The sequence below is a fragment of the Cherax quadricarinatus genome, chromosome 68 (genome assembly GCF_038502225.1).
Source record: "Cherax quadricarinatus isolate ZL_2023a chromosome 68, ASM3850222v1, whole genome shotgun sequence".
Lineage (NCBI taxonomy): Eukaryota > Metazoa > Arthropoda > Malacostraca > Decapoda > Parastacidae > Cherax > Cherax quadricarinatus.
Window position 1 is genome coordinate 21,294,375 of NC_091359.1, and position 22,286 is coordinate 21,316,660.

A 22,286-nucleotide genomic window follows, 5' to 3' on the forward strand; every position below is an offset into this window, starting at 1 on the left:
ACCTGTATTCCCTGGAACGCAGGAGGGAGAGATACATGATTATATACACCTGGAAAATCCTAGAGGGACTAGTACCGAACTTGCACACGAAAATCACTCACTACGAAAGCAAAAGACTTGGCAGACGATGCACCATCCCCCCAATGAAAAGCAGGGGTGTCACTAGCACGTTAAGAGACCATACAATAAGTGTCAGGGGCCCGAGACTTTTCAACTGCCTCCCAGCACACATAAGGGGGATTACCAACAGACCCCTGGCAGTCTTCAAGCTGGCACTGGACAAGCACCTAAAGTCAGTTCCTGATCAGCCGGGCTGTGGCTCGTACGTTGGTTTGCGTGCAGCCAGCAGCAACAGCCTGGTTGATCAGGCGCTGATCCACCAGGAGGCCTGGTCACAGACCGGGCCGCGGGGGCGTTGACCCCCGAAACTCTCTCCAGGTAAACTCCAGGTAGTAATAATGGTTGTGTAGTAATAATGGTTGTGTAGTAATAATGGTAGTGTAGTAATAATGGTTGTGTAGTAATAATGGTAGTGTAGTAATAATGGTTGTGTAGTAATAATGGTAGAGTAGTAATAATGGTTGTGTAGTAATAATGGTAGTGTAGTAATAATGGTTGTGTAGTAATAATGGTAGAGTAGTAATAATGGTTGTGTAGTAATAATGGTAGTGTAGTAATAATGGTTGTGTAGTAATAATGGTAGTGTAGTAATAATGGTTGTGTAGTAATAATGGTTGTGTAGTAATAATGGTTGTGTAGTAATAATGGTAGTGTAGTAATAATGGTTGTGTAGTAATAATGGTTGTGTAGTAATAATGGTTGTGTAGTAATAATGGTTGTGTAGTAATAATGGTTGTGTAGTAATAATGGTAGAGTAGTAATAATGGTAGAGTAGTAATAATGGTTGTGTAGTAATAATGGTAGTGTAGTAATAATGGTTGTGTAGTAATAATGGTTGTGTAGTAATAATGGTAGTGTAGTAATAATGGTAGTGTAGTAATAATGGTTGTGTAGTAATAATGGTTGTGTAGTAATAATGGTTGTGTAGTAATAATGGTAGAGTAGTAATAATGGTAGTGTAGTAATAATGGTAGTGTAGTAATAATGGTAGTGTAGTAATAATGGTAGTGTAGTAATAATGGTTGTGTAGTAATAATGGTTGTGTAGTAATAATGGTAGTGTAGTAATAATGGTAGTGTAGTAATAATGGTAGTGTAGTAATAATGGTTGTGTAGTAATAATGGTTGTGTAGTAATAATGGTTGTGTAGTAATAATTGTTGTGTAGTAATAATGGTAGTGTAGTAATAATGGTAGTGTAGTAATAATGGTTGTGTAGTAATAATGGTAGTGTAGTAATAATGGTAGTGTAGTAATAATGGTAGTGTAGTAATAATGGTTGTGTAGTAATAATGGTAGTGTAGTAATAATGGTTGTGTAGTAATAATGGTTGTGTAGTAATAATGGTTGTGTAGTAATAATGGTAGTGTAGTAATAATGGTTGTGTAGTAATAATGGTTGTGTAGTAATAATGGTTGTGTAGTAATAATGGTTGTGTAGTAATAATGGTAGTGTAGTAATAATGGTTGTGTAGTAATAATGGTTGTGTAGTAATAATGGTTGTGTAGTAATAATGGTAGTGTAGTAATAATGGTAGTGTAGTAATAATGGTTGTGTAGTAATAATGGTTGTGTAGTAATAATGGTTGTGTAGTAATAATGGTTGTGTAGTAATAATGGTTGTGTAGTAATAATGGTACTCACCTAGTTGTGGTTGCGGGGCTCGACTCACAGTGTAATAATAATGATAGTGTAATAACAATGGTAGTGTAATAAATAATAATGGTAGTAGTAATCTGCGTTACCTGTGGACGCTGTCTACCAAGCCAATTAAAAGACACCCCAAGTGTCACAAATGTACTTGTTTCACCACATAGTTGATAATGCATAACGTTGTCATAGAAATGTCATATTTTCCTATAAATTTTTGATAATGAGTGTATTGTGTGGATGTGTTTGTGTTGTGTTGGCGCCGGACCACAACACAGCCGCCATCTTTCCTCCTGTGTTGCTGCTCCACGCTACTGCTGGTGAGGTACCTCTTCGCTTATTTATCTCGCTTTTTCCACGGTTCTTCTATGTTTCCGTATTCGTTCATCTAGTTTTGGGATGTGTGAGTGTATCGTTGTTGCGCTGAGCTGTTTAGTTCCTCTGGAAGCCGTGAGGTTGAGATATTAGACAAAGTTGAGGTTGGTTTGGCACATGTTTGTGGGTACGGTGTTAACTATTGTTCTTATGTTTCGGTCTCACCCATGAATGCAGTGCAGTATTTATGGTCATTATTACACTTGGTTTTCATATAAAGAATTTACAGTGAGAAATAATTTTTGGAGTAATAGTTAAATATTTTTATCGAGGTACAGGTGCACACAAATACAGTTACATAAATTATCATACATAGCAGCATTTGTGTACATTACCCAGGATAACCCAAAAAAGTCAGTTACTTATTTCCACTTGGATCCTTGTTAACTACTATTACTCTGTAGACCTTTGCATTAAGTTTAGTTATGCAAAACTCTGCATTAAGTTTAGTTGTACAGCATATCTGAGTCAACACTTAGTATCGAGTCAGTACAATGGCTATATATAATCAAATATGCACATCTACTGAAGGAGGAGGAAGAATAAGTTATGTTAGGCTGTTTTATTTTGAGTTTAATGGGTTTTATTAGGTTGCTATTTTACCATTTGCTCAGCAAAATATCTACTCAATCCAACTTATTTTTTATTTTATTATCACACTGGCCGATTCCCACCAAGGCAGGGTGGCCCGAGAAAGAAAAACTTTCACCATCATTCACTCCATCACTGTCTTGCCAGAAGGGTGCTTTACACTACAGTTTTAAAACTGCAACATTAACACCCCTCCTTCAGAGTGCAGGCACTGTACTTCCCATCTCCAGGACTCAAGTCCGGCCTGCCGGTTTCCCTGAACCCCTTCATAAATGTTACTTTGCTCACACTCCAACAGCACGTCAAGTATTAAAAACCATTTGTCTCCATTCACTCCTATCAAATACGCTCACGCATGCCTGCTGGAAGTCCAAGCCCCTCGCACACAAAACCTCCTTTACCCCCTCCCTCCAACCTTTCCTAGGCCGACACCTACCCCGCCTTCCTTCCACTACAGACTGATACACTTGAAGTAATTCTGTTTCGCTCCATTCTCTCTACATGTCCGAACCACCTCAACAACCCTTCCTCAGCCCTCTGGACAACAGTTTTGGTAATCCCGCACCTCCTCCTAACTTCCAAACTACGAATTCTCTGCATTATATTCACACCACACATTGCCCTCAGACATGACATCTCCACTGCCTCCAGCCTTCTCCTCACTGCAACATTCATCACCCATGCTTCACACCCATATAAGAGCGTTGGTAAAACTATACTCTCATACATTCCCCTCTTTGCCTCCAAGGACAAAGTTCTTTGTCTCCACAGACTCCTAAGTGCACCACTCACTCTTTTCCCCTCATCAATTCTATGATTCACTTCATCTTTCATAGACCCATCCGCTGACACGTCCCCTCCCAAATATCTGAATACATTCACCTCCTCCATACTCTCTCCCTCCAATCTGATATTCAATCTTTCATCACCTAATCTTTTTGTTATCCTCATAACCGTACTCTTTCCTGTATTCACCTTTAATTTTCTTCTTTTGCACACCCTACCAAATTCATCCACCAATCTCTGCAACTTCTCTTCAGAATCTCCCAAGAGCACAGTGTCATCAGCAAAGAGCAGCTGTGACAACTCCCACTTTGTGTGTGATTCTTTATCTTTTAACTCCACGCCTCTTGCCAAGACCCTCGCATTTACTTCTCTTACAACCCCATCTATAAATATATTAAACAACCACTGTGACATCACACATCCTTGTCTAAGGCCTATTTTTACTGGGAAAAAATTTCCCTCTTTCCTACATACTCAAACTTGAGCCTCACTATCCTCGTAAAAACTCTTCACTGCTTTCAGTAACCTACCTCCTACACCATACACTTGCAACATCTGCCACATTGCCCCCCTATCCACCCTGTCATACGCCTTTTCCAAATCCATAAATGCCACAAAGACCTCTTTAGCCTTATCTAAATACTGTTCACTTATATGTTTCACTGTAAACACCTGGTCCACACACCCCATACCTTTCCTAAAGCCTCCTTGTTCTTCTGCTATCCTATTATCTGTCTTACTCTTAATTCTTTCAATAATAACTCTACCATACACTTTACCAGGTATACTCAGCAGACTTATCCCCCTATAATTTTTGCACTCTGTTTTATCCCCTTTGCCTTTATACAAAGGAACTATGCATGCTCTCTGCCAATCCCTAGGTACCTTAACCTCTTCCATACATTTATTAAATAATTGCACCAACCACTCCAAAACTATATCCCCACCTGCTTTTAACATTTCTATCTTTATCCCATCAATCCCGGCTGCCTTACCCCCTTTCGTTTTACCTACTGCCTCACGAACTTCCCCCACACTCACAACTGGCTCTTCCTCACTCCTACAAGATGTTATTCCTCCTTGTCCTATACACGAAATCACAGCTTCCCTATCTTCATCAACATTTAACAATTCCTCAAAATATTCCCTCCATCTTCCCAATACCTCTAACTCTCCATTTAATAACTCTCCTCTCCTATTTTTAACTGACAAATCCATTTGTTCTCTAGGCTTTCTTAACTTGTTAATCTCACTCCAAAACTTTTTCTTATTTTCAACAAAATTTGTTGATAACATCTCACCCACTCTCTCATTTGCTCTCTTTTTACATTGCTTCACCACTCTCTTAACCTCTCTCTTTTTCTCCATATACTCTTCCCTCCTTCCCTCCAACTTAATGTTATACAAATCAAACTATAATTAATGGCTGAAATCTGCACAGAAGACATCTTCCATTACTTATTGCTTATACTGGGTTATACATAATATACTGTATAAAGCCATTGTAAGTTTGAAATTATGTATGATGTCCTTAAAAAATAGATTGATGGTAAATGATGCTGATTTAACCACTGATAACCAAGGAGATTCCGAGGGTTTACCTTATTTGATATTGTTAAGTGGGTTAATCAAGACATTGAATTATTCACAGGGTAACCTAAAAAGTTCATTTTATTTAAATATTTACTTTAGAAATAATGTAAAGGGATAACGGATACACATACTGACCAAATTCTACTTAGGCTACACATTTATATTGTTAGAATAATAAAAAATTGTCTTGGTTGCCTCTGATGTGAGGCATTTGAGACTATTTTAGGTGGGGAAGGTGTGGTCATAGTTAATATAAAATATTATAAACATTGAAAGCCATTCCAAAACCACTTAGAGAAGCTGCATTTAGTGCTGTTGACATTTCTTCTTTTCAAAGGAGTGGCTACTGCAGACTTCTTAATAATCTTCTGTTTCACAGAATCTTTGTGACATGCCACTTGACAATGTTATCAAGGCTTTTGCCATGTTCTCTTCAGAGTACTGCATCTTTGTGTTCTTTCCCTCATATGTTTTGTTTACCTGGAGTTTACCTGGAGAGTGTTCCATGGGTCAATGCCCCCACGGCCCGGTCTGTGACCAGGTGGCCTGGTGGATCAGAGCCTGATCAACCAGGCTGTTACTGCTGGCTGCACGCAATCCAAAGTACGAGCCACAGCCCGGCTGGTCAGGTACCGACTTTAGGTGCTTGTCCAGTGCCAGTTTGAAGACTGCCAGGGGTCTGTTGGTAATCCCCCTTATGTATGCTGGGAGGCAGTTGAACAGTCTCGGGCCCCTGACACTTATTGTATTGTCTCTTAATGTGCTAGTGACACCCCTGCTTTTCATTGGGGGGATGTTGCATCGTCTGCCAAGTCTTTTGCTTTCGTTGCGAGTGATTTTCGTGTGCAAGTTCGGTACTAGTCCCTCTAGGATTTTCCAGGTGTATATAATCGTGTATCTCTCCCGCCTGCGTTCCAGGGAATACAGGTTCAGGAACTTTAAGCGCTCCCAGTAATTGAGGTGTTTTATCTCCGTTATGCGTTCTGTGAAGGTTCTCTGTACATTTTCTAGGTCAGCAATTTCACCTGCCTTGAAAGGTGCTGTTAATGTGCAGCAATATTCCAGCCTAGATAGAACAAGCGACTTGAAGAGTGACATCATGGGCTTGGCATCCCTAGTTTTGAAGGTTCTCATTATCCATCCTGTCATTTTACTAGGAGATGCAATTGATACAATGTTATGGTCCTTGAAGGTGAGATCCTCCGACATGATCACTCCCAGGTCTTTGACGTTTGTTTTTCGCTCTATTTTGTGGCCGGAATTTGTTTTGTACTCTGATGGTTTGATTTCTTCGTGTCTACCATATCGGAGTACAATTGAAATTTCTCATCGCTGAACTTCATATTGTTTTCTGCAGCCCACTGAAAGATTTGGTTGATGTCCGCCTGGAGCCTTGCAGTGTCTGCAATGGAAGACACTGTCATGCAGATTCGGGTGTCATCTGCAAAGGAAGACACGGTGCTGTGGCTGACATCCTTGTCTGTCAGATATGAGGATGAGAAACAAGATGGGAGCGAGTACTGTGCTTTGTGGAACAAGAGCTTTTCACCGTAGCCGCCTCAGACTACTCTGTTGACTACTACTCTTTGTGTTCTGTTTGTGAGGAAATTATAGATCCATCTACCAACTTTTCCTGTTATTCCTTTAGCACGCATTTTGTGTGCTATTATGCCATGGTCACACTTGTCGAAGGCTTTTGCAGTCTGTATATATTACATCTGCATTATTTTTGTCTTCTAGTGCATCTAGGACCTTGTTGTAGTGACCCAATAGTTGAGACAGACAGGAGGGACCTGCTCTAAACCCATGTTGCCCTGGGTTGTGTAATTGATGGGTTTGTAGATGGGTGGCAATCTTGCTTCTTAGGACCCTTTCAAAGATTTTTATGATATGGGATGTTAGTGCTATCGGTCTGTAGTTCTTGGCTATTGCTTTACTGCCCCCATTGTGGAGTGGGGCTATGTCTGTTGTTTTTAGTAGCTGTGGGACGACCCCTGTATCCATGCTCCCTCTCCATAGGATGGTAAAAGCTCGTGATATGGGCTTCTTGCAGTTCTTGGTGAACACTGAGTTCCATGAGTCTGGCCCTGGGGCAGAGTGCATGGGCATGTCATTTATCACCTGTTCGAAGTCATTTGGCGTCAGGATAATGTCGGATTGGCTTGTGTTAACCAAATTCTGTGGCTCTCTCATGAAAAATTAATTTTGATCTTCGACTTTGTCTGGTTAGCGGCTCGCTAAAAACTGAGTCATATTGGGACTCGAGTAGCTCACTCATTTCCTTGCTGTCATCTGTGTAGGACCCATCTTGTTTGTTTAAGTAGGGGCCCATTACTGGACGTTGTTCTCGACTTTGATTTGGCATAGGAAAAGAAATACTTTGGGCTTCTTTCGATTTCATTTATGGCTTTTAGTTCTTCCCGCGATTCCTGACTCCTATAAGATTCCTTTAGCTTAAGTTCGATGTTTTCTATTTCTCTGACCAGTGACTCCCTACGCATTTCAGATATATTGGCCTCTTTTTGCCACTCTGTTATTCTTTTTCATCGCCTGTAAAGGGAGCGCCTGTCTCTTTCTATTTTACATCTACTCCTCCTTTTTCTTAAAGGAATAAGCCTTGAGCATACATCGAGTACCACCGAATTAATCTGTTCTAGGCATAAGTTTGGGTCTGTGTTGCTTAGTCTATCTTCCCAGCTTATATCAGTTAGGACTTGGTTTACTTGGTCCCACTTTGTTCTTATTATTGAAGTTGAATTTGGTGAAGGCTCCCTCATGACTAATATCATTATGTCGGTCTGGAGCTCTGCGCATACATGTCTGAACCTCGATTATGTTGTGATCTGAGTATATTGTTTTTGATATTGTGACATTTCTTATCAGATCATCATTGTTAGTGAAGATGAGGTCTAGTGTATTCTCCAGTCTAGTAGGCTCTATTATTTGCTGGTTTAAGTTGAATTTTGTGCAGAGATTTAAAGGCTCGTTTGTGTGTGAATTCTCGTAAGAGCTGCCTCCTGGAGTTATCACTGCAACATTATTTGCTATATTCCTCCATTTTAGGTGCCTTAAGTTGAAATCCCCAAGGAGCAAGATGTTGGGGGCAGGAGCTGGCAGATTTTCCAGACAGTGGTCAATTTTTAACAGCTGTTCCTGGAATTGCTGGGACGTTGCATCCGGAGGCTTGTAGACTACCACAATGACTAGGTTTTGGTTCTCAATCTTTACTGCTAAAACTTCCACTACATCATTAGAGGCATTAAGCAGTTCTGTGCAAACAAGTGACTCTGTGATATACAGGCTAACCCCCCTCCTTTTGCCTTTTCACTGTCGCATCTGTATAGGTAGTAACCTGGGATCCATATTTCGTTGTCCAAGTGATCCTTCATGTGGGTCTCTGTGAAAGCCGCGAACATTGCATTTGCCTCTGCAAGCAGACCACGGATGAAAGGTATTTTGTTGTTCGTTGCTGGTTTTAGACCCTGTATATTTGCAAAAAAGAATGTCATCGGACTGGTGGTATTGGTGGTACTTGGGGGGGGGGGGACTTTTTTTCCGGCATTAGTATCTGTATCAGTTGGTTTGGAGTGGAGGCCATCGACTGTGGTTCCACTCCAGGAATGACTGGATTTGGTGTTCGATTTCTGCCATTTCCTGCCAGTTTTTTTTTCTTCCTGTATAAAGTACTATATGATAAACAGTTAATATTGAAGGTCTTGGATGCCCTTCATATGGTCTCATTTTTCTCTTAGTACAAGCATACTTATCAATCAATAATTATGAACTTACAGTAGGGTAGACTGACAGCAAAGGGTAGGTGGTGGTCGTTGGTTCATGCAGTTCTTAGTAGAGTAGATGGGTGAGAATAAGTCCTGCTAAGCATGTGCCAATATGCCTGTTATTGTGCTCCTTTGTTCTTATGCTCTTGTATGTTCCACATGAGATTAGGCCCACTCAAAAGTTATTCAGGTCAGCTCACAGACAGTGATAAGGAAATGTGTAGAATTTTTAACACATACTTCCTCTCAGTTTTTACTCAGGAAGATACTAGCGATATTCCAGAAATAATAAATTATGTAGAACAGGATGATGATAAACTATGCACGATTAGGGTCACAAGTGACATGGTTCTTAGGCAAATTGATAAATTAAAACTTAAATCCCCAGGCCCTGATGAACTGTATGCAAGGGTTCTAAAGGAATGTAAAGAGGAGCTTAGCAAACCTCTGGCTAATCTTTTCAATATATCACTACAGACTGGCATGGTGCCAGATAAGTGGAAAATGGCAAATTTGATACCTATTTTCAAAGCAGGTGACAGGTCTTTAGCTTCGAACTGTAGACCGATAAGCCTAACCTCCATAGTGGGAAAATTTATGGAATCGATAATTGCCGAGGCAGTTCGTAGCCACCTTGAAAAGCACAAATTAATCAACGAATCTCAGCATGGTTTTACAAAGGGGCGTTCCTGCCTTAGGAATTTATTAACTTTTTAAACTAAGGTATTTGAGGAGGTAGATCATGGTAATGAATATGATATTGTGTATATGGACTTCAGTAAGGCTTTTGACAGGGTCCCACATCAGAGACTATTGAGGAAAATTAAGGCACATAGGAGGACAAATTTTTTCCTGGATAGAGGCATGGTTGACAAATACGCAGCAGAGAGTTTGCATAAGTGGGGAGAAATCAGAGTGGGGAAGCATCACGAGCGGTGTTCCACAGGGGTCAGTGTTGGGCTCCCTGTTGTTCACAATCTACATAAACGACATTGATGAGGGCATAAAGAGCGACATAAGCAAGTGCTGATGACAGCAAAATAGGCCGTCGAATTCATTCTGACGAGGACATTAGAGCACTCCAGGAAGATTTGAATAGACTGATGCAGTGGTCGGAGAAGTAGCAGATGCAGTTTAATATAGACAAATGCAAAGTTCTAAATGTTGGACAGGAAAACAACCATGCCACATATAAACTAAATAATGTAGATCTTAATATTACGGATTGCGAAAAAGATTTAGGAGTTCTGGTTAGCAGTAATCTGAAACCAAGACAACAGTGCATAAGTGTTCGCAATAAAGCTAACAGAAGCCTTGGCTTCATATCAAGAAGCATAAATAATAGGAGTCCTCAGGTTGTTCTTCAACTCTATATATCCTTGGTTAGACCTCATTTAGATTATGCTGCACAGTTTTGGTCACCGTATTATAGAATGGATATAAATGCTCTGGAAAACATACAAAGGAGGATGACGAAGTTGATCCCATGTATCAGAAATCTTCCCTATGAGGATAGACTGAGGTCCCTGAATCTGCACTCTCTAGAAAGGCGTAGAATTAGGGGGGGATATGATTGAGGTGTATAAATGGAAGACAGGAATAAATAAAGGGGATGTAAATAACGTGCTGAAAATATCTAGCCTAGACAGGACTCGTAGCAATGGTTTTAAGTTGGAAAAATTCAGATTCAGGAAGGATATAGGAAAGCACTGGTTTGGTAATAGAGTTGTGGATGAGTGGAACAAACTCCCAAGTACAGTTATTGAGGCTAAAACATTGTGTAGTTTTAAAAATAGGTTAGATAAATACATGAGTGGGTGTGGGTGGGTGAGAGTTGGACCTGATTAGCTTGTGCTACTAGGTCAGTTGTCGTGTTCCTTCCTTAAGTGAATGTGACCTGCCCTGACTAGGTTGGGGCATTGGCTTAAGCCTTTAGGAGACTTGGACCTGCCTCGCATGGGCCAGTAGGTCTGCTGCAGTGTTCCTTCTTTCTTGTGTTCTTATATTCTTATGTTCAATGTATAGATATAGAGGACATATACTGGAACAGACATTTGGGTTAATATTTATTCAACATTTACAGGAGAGAAGCCAAGATGTCTGCAGATTTGTGCTGGCAGATCATAAGAGGTAATCATTCTCATCTCCTTAAGAAGAGGAATGTCAAGAAACCATTTTCCACTGTAAGTGTACTGTATCCAGCTTGCATTTTATTTAATTAAGACTTGCACGAGCTGAATTTCAGTACTGTACGTACTGTACTTGGAAATTGTCATGCAGCTTCATAGTTGATTGCTTTTGTAGTCATGCAGGCATCTAGTTTGTTTAATAGTAAAGTTACCAGTAGTAAAAAGAAGAGTTTAGACAGAAGAACTTAAACTTGATTTAGGTTAGGCAAACTCTCTCAATTATAAAGAATAAAGGCAAGCACTAGGTTCACAGTAATTAACTGCCAGGTAGCATAGTGAAAGCCAATGTACTGAGTTGCTTTTGAAACAGTTTTATGTTATACACGAGGGACTAGGTAAGTGATGGTATTAAATACATACTGACATGTACAGGTGTGTACTGTGAGACAAGAGTGGTACAGTGGTACCCCAAGTTTTGAACATCCCCCAACTCGAACAATTATGTAAGTGCTTTTGTGAGTGTATTTTTGGGGATCTGAAAGGGACTAATCTAATTTACATTTTTCCTTATGGGAACAAATTCCTTCGGTAATGGCACTCGAGCAGCCTTCTGGTACGAATTATGGCCGAAACTTGAGGCACCACTGTACTAGGATATTTATTGAGGCATTGTCCTTCTAGGTGTCGAGTCTTGTGTATGGATAAAAGCACCTGTGAATTGTCTCCTCAATTAGATGCTAGTACTCCGAGTGTGAATGACCTTTCATTGGCCTGTGAGCCTACTGCAGTGCTCCTCTTACACAATTATTTCTTGCATAAAACTGATATTTTTTTATTTCGTGCTCCTGTACCATCTCTTTCACCTCTTCCTCTTAAGAGTTTATGCTCCAACTTTTTTTTATCGGACATTTAACTTTTAACCTAAGATCCGTTAAAAAAAACTTAGAATAAACTTTTAACCAGTAGGCAATTTAAAAAATAAATGTAGCCTATCAAAATTAACCCTTTCAGGGTTTTGGCCATACTAGGACGGCTTATGCACCAGGGTCCATGACGTACTAGTACGTACTCATAAATTCTAGCGCCTTCAAACCTGGTGAGAGAAAGCTGGTAGGCCTACATATGAAAGAATGGGTCTATGTGGTCAGTGCACGCGGTATAAAAAAAATCCTGCAGCACACAGTGCGTAATGAGAAAAAAAATCTTTGACCGTGTTTTTGGATTAAAACAGCGACTTTGCTCTTTATTTTCGGATGGTATTTATTTTATTCTAGTTTTCCTGGTCTCATTGTATAGAATGGAAGACATATTACAGAAATTGAGATGATTTTGACTGGTTTTACAATGAAAAGTACCTTGAAATTGAGCTCAAAGTAGCAGAAATGTTTGATTTTTTACCAAAGTTCAAAAGTAAACAAATCATGCTAAGCGTCCAATACACGTCAACTGGTGAGTCCAATATTCTTTCACAAGTGCGCCGATATTATTTATACCATTTCTACACTAATGCAGTAGTCTGCATAACATTAAATCTTCTGTTTTTTGTGAGAATAAAAATTTGAAGTGGAAAGCAAAAGAAATGTAAGAGGGGCCTGGGGACGTGACTAATGAACAGAGGAAATGTTATTTTAGTGCTTGGAATGTCTTGTTTATTCTGGACCCTATTTGGAAATTGGCATCTTGAAATTTGTGTGAAATTGGCAAAATTGCTAAATTCTGACCACTGGATTGGATAGTTGAAATCGGTAAATTGGTGGTTTCTCGTACTCATTCGATAGAAAAAATGGAGTTTGAGCGAAATAGTTATGATTTTTGTCGACTAGTACATTGGAATTGGCCAAAAATAGGGCTCAAAGTGGGCAAAATCGCCGATGCGTAAACGTCGTTGAGACCGCTAACTTCACGAGAGCATAATTCCTTAAGTTTTCCATCAAATTTCATACTTTTGGTGTCATTATGATCGGGAAAAGATTCTCTTATCTTTTCATAAGAAAAAAATAATTTTTTTTTTTTTTTTTTTGAAATTTGGGGGACCCTGAGAACAAGTCTCTGAGAGGGCCTGTGAACCCTGAAAGGGTTAAACAAACACCGGTTTTCGTATGGTCTGCATATCATGCAATTCGGATTTAGAAAACTCTTTTGAGCGAAATTTTGGTCTGGATTTCATACCCTCATCCGGAAATCATACATATCAGACACATCCACCCACCCGGGATGCCACCACACGTGTCTGTCTGGCTCTATTACTGGTTGAGTGATCATTCATCTGAAACATTTTGCAATTTTTGTGCTTGTTTATTGATTGCAACTGCTATATAAGACAGCATGGGCCCAAAGAAAGTTCCTTGTGCCAGCCCTCTGGTAAAGGTGAGAAACATGATAGAATTCAGGAAAGAGATTGTAGAAAAATACGATTATGGTGTGGCATACGTTTAGCCGAGCTTGCCAGGATGTATGGGAAGTCGAAGTCAGCAATCTGTTCCATCCTGGCAAAGAAAGTAGAAATCAAGGAAGCTGAAGTTGCGAAAGAGGTAAATGTGCTAATGAAACAGAGATCACAAACAATCGAAAATGTGTAGGAGTTATTGGTGTGGATCAATGAGAAACAGCGGGAGATAGTGTTGTGGAGTCGATCATTTGTGAAAAGGCAAGGCAGTAAAAGACAAAGAAGGGAAGTAACCCCAGAGAGGGCTTTGATAACTGAAGTCCTTATGGAGGGGGATTCCATTTCCAAACAATAACCTCAATTCCCCCTCACAACCTTGCCCTCTTCAATACGCCAACAAGTCTTCAATAAAGCTATGTAATGTTCATTTATCATTAAGGGAGGGGCGAAGCTTTTTTCAGTGATCTGGAAATTAAGATTGAAAAATTATGGAAAAAATGTTTTCGTACTGAAAAATAGTGCAAAATTCTGGCAACATTTCGATATAATCAGCCTGTTTCTATCATATTTCTAAGTATTTTTTTCATTAAGTGTAATTTTTTTTGTTCTTGCTGTCAGCAAAAATACATGTTGGCAATTAGCGTTTTTTTTTTTTTCTCCAAAAATTAAAATTTTTATGATTATTTCATTCTAAATACTCTACATGGCAATTTCTGTTCTGGCTAGAATGTGGAGTGCAGTGAGTGAGTCCCTTAGTAGCCTGGAGGCTGTAAAGAAGGTCGGAGGGATGTAGCACGCTGAGATTTGGCACGCCACTTCTGTAGAGTTTCACACCAAACAAAAATAAAAAAAAAAAAACTTGGTAATAAATTATTGACATTGTGATCCATATTCTGCGATAAGTATTCATTGGATTGTCATGATTTTTGCACACATTGAGGAATGATGGTTCTACAGATACCAAGGGAGGATTTACAATGTTCTTTACAGCTTTTTGTTAATGATTTTTTCTCCACAAAAAAAAAAAGAAAAACTACAACATTTTTTTATGGAATCTACTGACATTATTGCTGAAACACCCTGGGTCAACAATAATCTAGCCTTTATCTTTCATCTGATGTTAACTAGAGCATTGTACATCTTCAGAATTTAGTAGAACAAGGAAAGTTTTAGGACTCTTGAAATTGTGTATAATTTATTTTTTCTACTTCAAGGCTAATAGTCAAAACAAACACAATCTATGTTTTTTTATGCTGCTTAATCCACTGTCAAAATCTCACTGAAATTGGACCTCAAAAAAAAAATTATTTCACTCGCCCCTCCCTTAAAATTAATCGTTTATATTTATTTCTCATTGTTTTCTGTATGTAAAACTATTTGTTAATATATTTGGATGTCTGGAATGGATTAATTGTATTTACAGTATTTCTCATGGGAAATATTAATTCGGTTTTTGTACGTTTCGGATTTAGAACGACCTTTTGGAATGGATTAAGTACGAAAATCGGAGTTCCACTGCACACAGCAACTACAAAAAAGAAATTTGGGAAATATAATTTTTGCCTTTGTTGAAGTTTGATAAATCAAAGTCTAATCTTTGTTAGTGGTGAAATCATGCCTTGCACTAGTTTATACAATTTTATTTCATCAAATCTGGTAATACAATATTTTTAAATTAGGAATGTACGTACTCTGCAGCATTTACAAAGTTTTCAAGCACATGTTTCAGGGTGTGGTAATTTATGAAACGTGTCGCATCACACATCTTAACCCTTTCAGGGTCCAAGGCCAAAATCTGAAGTGGTGCCCCAGTGTCCAAGAATTTTCAAAAAAATTTTTTTTTATTTTTTCTTATGAAATGGTAGAGAATCTTTTTGTGAAGGTAACAGAACAAAAAGTACAAAATTTGATGGAAAATTGACGAAATTATGCTCTCGCGAATTTTGATGTGTCAGCGATATTTACGAATCGGTGATTTTGCCGACTTTGACTCCCATTTTAGGCCAATTACGTTATTCCAGTCGACCAAATTCTTAACTATTTCACTAGTATTACTTCTATTCGATCGATTGAGCACAAGAAATCGCCAAGTCAACTGTTTCAACTACAAATTAAAGTGATCGGAAATTGTTAATTTGGCCAATTTAACACAAATTTCAAAATATTCAATTTCAAAATAGGGTCCAGAATAAACAATGTAGGTATTCCTGGAACTAAACTAACATTTCCTCTGTTCATTAGTTATGTTTTGAAGCTTTACAAATAAATTCCATTTTGATTTTTTATTCACATAATGAATTTTTATTCACACCAAAAAATAGAATATTTACTGTTATGCAATACTGTAATAATTGTATAAATATCATCACCATATTTGTGAATGTATATTAGACCCACCAGCTGGCGTGTATTAGACGTGTGAGGTCGTTTGTTTACTCTTGAATATCGGCAAAAATTTAACATTTCTGCCACTTTGAGCTCAATTTCAAGCCATTTCCAGTGCTAACACCAATCAAAATTATCTCTATTTCTGTAATATGTCTTCCATTCTATCAAATGAGACCAAGAAATCACAAATACAACTATAAAAAACATACGAAAAAACACTGCAAAGTCGCTGTTTTAATCGAAAATCATGGTCTCAGTTTTTTTTTCTCTCATTATACACAGTGTGCTGCAGGATTTGTTTTATGTGGTGCACACATACCACATAGATGTATTCTCTCATATCTAGGCCCAAATTTACCACTCACAGTTTATCAGAGTGAGCTGAGCTCATGACGTAGATCTACGGTTTGGACCCTGAACGTAAAGCCGTAGATCTACAGGACGGACCCTGAAAGGGTTAATATATTTATAGATGGGGTTGTAAGAGAAGTAAATGCGAGGGTCTTGGCAAGAGGTGTGGAGTTAAAAGATAAAGAATGACACATAAAGTGGGAGTTGTCACAGTTGCTCTTTGCTGATGACACTGTGCTCTTGGGAGATTCTGAAGAGAAGTTGCAGAGGTTGGTGGATGAATTTGGTAGGGTATGCAAAAGAAGAAAATTGAAAGTGAATACAGGAAAGAGTAAGGTTATGAGGATAACAAAAAGATTAGGTGATGAAAGATTGGATATCAGATTGGAGGGAGAGAGTATGGAGGAGGTGAATGTATTTAGATATTTGGGAGTGGACATGTCAGCGGATGTCTGAGGGCAATGTGTGGTGTGAATATAATGCAGAGAATTCGTAGTTTGGAAGTTAGGAGGAGGTGCGGGATTACCAAAACTGTTGTCCAGAGGGCTGAGGAAGGGTTGTTGAGGTGGTTCGGACATGTAGAGAGAATGGAGCGAAACAGAATGACTTCAAGAGTGTATCAGTCTGTAGTGGAAGGAAGGCGGGGTAGGGGTCGGCCTAGGAAAGGTTGGAGGGAGGGGTTAAAGTAGGTTTTCTGTGCGAGGGGCTTGGACTTCCAGCAGGCATACATGAGCGTGTTTGATAGGAGTGAATGGAGACAAATGGTTTTTAATACTTGACGTGCTGTTGGAGTGCAAGCAAAGTGACATTTATGAAGGGATTCAGGGAAACCAGCAGGCCTGACTTGAGTCCTGGAGATGGAAGTACAGTGCCTGCACTCTGAAGGAGGGGTGTTAATGTTGCAGCTTAAAAACTGTAGTGTAAAGCACCCTTCTGGCAAGACAGTGATGGAATGAATGATGGTGAAAGTTTTTTTTTTTTTCGGGCCACCCTGCCTTGGTGGGAATCGGCCAGTGTGTTAATAAAAATATAAAAAATAGTTCACTGATATTATTTATACCATTTTTACAGTTATGCAGTAGTCTACATAACAGTAAATCTTCTATTTTTTGTGAATAAAAAAATCAAAATAGACAGCAAGAGTAATATAAGAGGGGCCTAGAGATGTGACTAATGAACAGAGGATATGTTATTTTAGTGTCAAGAATGTCTGCACTGTTTATTCTGGACCCTATTTTGAAATTGGCATCTTTTTTAATTTGCGTGAAATTGGCCAAATTGCCAATTTTCGACCGCTTTATTGGGTAGTTGAAATCGGTAAATGGGAGGTTTCTTGTACTCAGTTGATAGAAAAAATGGAGTTCTAGAGAAATAGCTGAGTTCGATTGATTGGAACAATGGAATTGGCTGTAAATAGTGCTCAATTTACGCGTAATCGCCGATGTGCATACAGGTCTCCCTCAACATTCTCGGGAGTTAGGGAATCAAGAGCCTCGCGGATGTTTGGTGCCGCAGTATATTGTAGGGAAATATAATATAATACTGCTTCCTTAACTTGTTGAACCATGAACAATCATAAAATACATGAAAATGCCGTAAAATATTGTACTATATACATACATGTTATGGTTTAATCCTTTCAGGGTAAAGAGGCCAAATTTCAAAGTGCACACCAGGGTCCAAGAATTTTCAAAAAATAATTTTGTTATTTTTTCTTATGAATTGGTAGAGAATCTCTTTCTGAAGGTAATACAAAAAGTACGAAATTTAATGGAAAATTGACGAAATTGTGCTCTTGCGAATTTTGATGTGTTGGCGATATTTATGCATCAGCGATTTTGCCGACTTTGACTCCCATTTTAGGCCAATTACAGTATTCCAGTCAACCAAATTCTTACCTATTTCACTAGTATTACTTCTTTTCTATCGATTGAGCACAATAAATCGCCAAGTCAACTGTTTCAACAACAAAATAAAGTGACCGGAAATTGGTAATTTGGCCAATTTTATGCAGAGTTCAAAATATTCCAATTTCAAAATAGGGTCCAGAATAAACAATGTAGGTCTTCCTGGCACTAAACTAACATTTCCTCTGTTCATTAGTTTCATTTTCAGGCTTTACAAACGAATTCCATTTTGAATTTTTATTCACATAATGAATTTTTATTCAAACCAAAAAAATAGAAGATTACTGTTATGCAATACTGTAATAATTGTATAAATAATATCACTAAATTTGTGAATGTATATTAGACCCACCAGCTGTCATGTGTTAGACTTATGAGGTCATTTGTTTGCTCTTGAGCATCGGCAAAAATTTAACATTTCTGCTACTTTGAGTAATTAGAATAATTAGAATTATCAAAGCTTATTGCTTGGGTAGCATTGAAATTGGGTTGGGCAAATATTCTTAGTGAGATTGTGAAGGACCTGCCTAGTATGGGCCAACAGGCCTGCTGCAGTGTTCCTCCTTTCTTCCGTTCTTAATTGAATGCGACCTGACTAGGTTAAGGCATTGGCTTAAGCCGGTGGGAGAATTGGACCTGCCTCTCATGGGCCAGTAGGCCTGCTGCAGTGTTCTTATGTTTTTATGTGTGGAGCACTTTGAGATTCGTGCTCCTGGTCTATAATTTTCCCATTATTTCATTTATCAGTATATTTCTCTAAATAAACAGTAGTAGTATTTGTAGTCTTTATTTATCCCACTTAGTGTGAGTATTCACACAAGTTTTGCTGCAGTGTTAATGTTTGATTATGGGATGCTGCCCTAGACCCCACCTTCATTCTGAAATTTGAAAAATTCTGAAATTTGAAACGCTGCTGGTCTCAAGGGTTTCGGATAAAGGGATACGGACCTGTATATAGAAAGCCGCTTGTTATGCAGAGCATTTTGGGCAAATTAGGTCAGTTTTGTTCCAGGATGCGACCCACACCAGTTGAATAACTCCCAGGTACCCATTTTACTGATGGGTGAACATAGACAAATGGTGTAAAGAAACTCCTGATGTTTCTGCCCTCATTGGGAATCGAACTCAAACCCTCGCCATGTAAAGTAAGAGCTTTAGCCATCGGGCCATGGTGAAAAGCTTCCTATTATTATTATTATAATCAAGGGGGAAGCGCTAAACCTGTAGGATTATACAGCGCCTGGGGGGAGGATGTGGAAGGCATTCAGGCTTAATTCAGGGAACTAGAGCACAGATCCAATTCCCTAAATCAAGAGCCCCTCACCAACATCAAGGAATCTTCCCTGAGGGGGAAAGGCTTCCTAGATTTGCCATATGTGCCTTTGCTGCATCAGTTATTTGGTTGATGTACATGTCAGATGTGTGCATGCATGCATGAACACACAACACCTATTTTTAGACATTGTTTTTAAGTCATGTCTAACAAATTTTATCTTTTATCCCATACAGGAACCTAACAACTTGAAGAATGTAAACAGTGCCCGTTATAATGGCCTCTGCAAGAAGAAGGTTATTGGCATTGAACCTGCCCCAGGTGGCAAGGGAATTGTTCTTTCCTTCAAGACTGCAAAATACCAGGTAGACCATAGTAATCCATATAGTAATTACTTGGCCATTATTCAGTTACTCGTTAGATATATTTACAGTCCATTGCTAAATGGTTCAGTGATGATTATTGTCAATGTACATTTGACTATTTCTCAAGTTTGTGGCAAAATTTTTTTTGACATTTTTGTGTGGACTATTTTATTTGAGCTTGTATTACCCAGTTTTATTATGGTTTGTGGGAACCCAGTCAATGATTTCATAATTATTTGTGCTATTATAGGGTTACATCCAACAGTGCTCTCAATATTGAATTTGATTTTAGGGTGGCATGTCTGTATTTGAAGTTGGTTCTTGCATTGTGAAGTCTAAAAAAAAAAATGGTGTAGGAAATATAGCCTTGGTTTCAGGACACTTCCTTACATTTCATCTAATTTGGAAATGATTAACCCTTAAACGGTCCAAAGGTATATATATGTTCACTCATGTAGCGCCCCAAACTTATATGTACGTTTTATTTTTCCTGCCTCCAAATTTGGCACGATTGGCCTGAGATGCCTGGTCAGCATAGAATTGGTCTTAACACTAGGTGTGCGCAGTATTAAAAACATCTGGGACCACTTAGTACCTTGTGGGAGTGCCAGTTATGCCAGTTAAATTGAGCACCAGCTAGAGCAAACAGCGCGGCAAACACCAAGGATTCACTGATGCAATGTCATATTAACACTCCTCTTTTAACAGGAAAGTGATGTTAACCCCAAGTTTAGGGTCTGTCGATCTGTCTGTCACTGTCTCTGTCTCCTGTCTGTCTCTATCTCCTGTCTGTCTCTCTCTCCTGTCTGTCTCTGTCTCTTTCAATCTGTCTATCTCTGTCTCACAGGTACACATAAATACAGTGGACCCCTGCATAGCGATATTAATCCGTGCAAGAGAGCTCATTGTTATGCGAAATTATCGATATGCAAATGAATTTTCCCCATAAGAAATAATGGAAATCAAATTAATCCGTGCAAGACACCCCAAAGTATGAAAAAAAAACATTTTTACCACATGAAATATTAATTTTAATACACACAAACTGAAAAAGGCATGCACAATTACATGACACTTACTTTTATTGAAGATCTGGTGATGATTGATGGGATGGGAGGAGGAGAGAGTGTTAGTGTTTAGAAGGGGAATCCCCTTCCATTAAGACTTGAGGTGTCAAGTCCTTTTCTGGGGTTACTTCCCTTCTTCTTTTAATGCCACTAGGACCAGCTTCAAAGTCACTGGAGTTCTGTCGCACAACATATCTGTCCATAGTGGCCTGTACCTCTCGTTCCTTTATGACTCCCTAAAGTGTTTCACAACATAGTCAGTGTAATAGTCACCAGCACGGCTTGCAATAGCTGTGTGAGGGTGATTTTCATCCATAAAGGTTTGCACATTGCACAGATTTCCTTAACCCTTTGAGGGTCGACAGGCCCTCTCCGAAACTCGTTCTCAGGGTCGGCCAAATTTAAAAAAAAAAAAAAATATTTTCTCTTATGAAAAGATAGAGAATCTTTTCCCGATCATAACGACACCAAAAGTTTGAAATTTGATAGAAAACTTACGGAATTATGCTCTCGCAAAGTTAGCGGTCTCGGCGATGTTTACGGATCGGCGATTTTGCCCACTTTGAGCCCCATTTTCGGCCAATTTCTCTGTACTAGTCGACAAAAAACATGAATATTTCGCTAGAACTCCATTTTTTCTATCGAATGGGTGCAAGAAACCACCCATTTATAAATTCAACTATCCAGTACAGTGGTCAGAATTTAGCAATTTTGCCAATTTCACACAAATTTCAAAAGATGCCAATTTCGGAATAGGGTCCAGAATAAACAAGAAAGACATTCCTGGCACTAAAATGACATTTCCTCTAGTCATTAGTCACGTCTCAAGGCCCCTCTTATATTCTTTTGCTTTCCACTTTGAATTTTTATTCTCACAAAAAATATAAGATTTACTGTTATGCAGACTACTGCATTAGTGTAAAAAATGGTATAAATATTATTGGTGCACTTGTGAAAGAATATTAGACTCACCAGTTGACGTGTATTGCACGCTTGGCACGATTTGTTTACTTTTGAAGTTTGGTAAAAATCGAACATTTCTGCTACTTTGAGCTCAATTTCAAGGCACCTTTCATTGTAAAACCAGTCAAAATCATCCCAATTTCAGTAATATGTCTTCCATTCTATAAAATGAGACCAAGAAAACTAGAATACAACAATAAATACCATACGAAAATACACTGCAAAGTCGCTGATTTATTAAAAAAAAATGGAAAAAGTTTTTTTTTTCTCATTATGCACCGTGTGCTGCAGGATTTTTTTTAGACTGTGCACACTGACCACATAGACCCATTCTTTCATATGAAGGCCTACCAGCTTTCTCCCACTAGATTTGAGGTCGCTAGAATTTATGAGTACTAGTACGTCAAAAACCCCTACGCGTAAGACGTACTAGTACGACGAAAACCCTCAAAGGGTTAATCTTTGTAGTAGGCAATTTCTTCAATTTCTCTCTCCCCTCCTTCGAACCAGTTTCCTCAGGTCTGGCCTCTTGCTGTTGAAGTTGATCTATCAGCTCATCAGTGGTT

At 38.8% G+C, this 22,286-nt stretch overlaps 1 protein-coding gene across 2 annotated transcripts in view; it reads left to right on the forward strand.

The window, feature by feature from the left end:
- Window positions 1–1,992: 1,992 nt before the first annotated feature.
- RpL28 (ribosomal protein L28) overlaps window positions 1,993–22,286 on the forward strand; it is a 39,260-nt gene continuing 18,966 nt past the window's right edge. The window contains exons 1-3 of one of the 2 annotated variants that reach the window (XM_070099761.1): window positions 1,993–2,087; window positions 10,975–11,074; window positions 19,562–19,690. In XM_070099761.1, coding sequence (XP_069955862.1) covers window positions 2,008–2,087; window positions 10,975–11,074; window positions 19,562–19,690 — 309 coding nt within the window. In that variant the 5' untranslated portion in view covers window positions 1,993–2,007. Of the gene's footprint in view, window positions 2,093–10,974; window positions 11,075–19,561; window positions 19,691–22,286 lie in introns of both variants that reach the window. The other variant, XM_070099762.1, reaches the window with a different exon arrangement.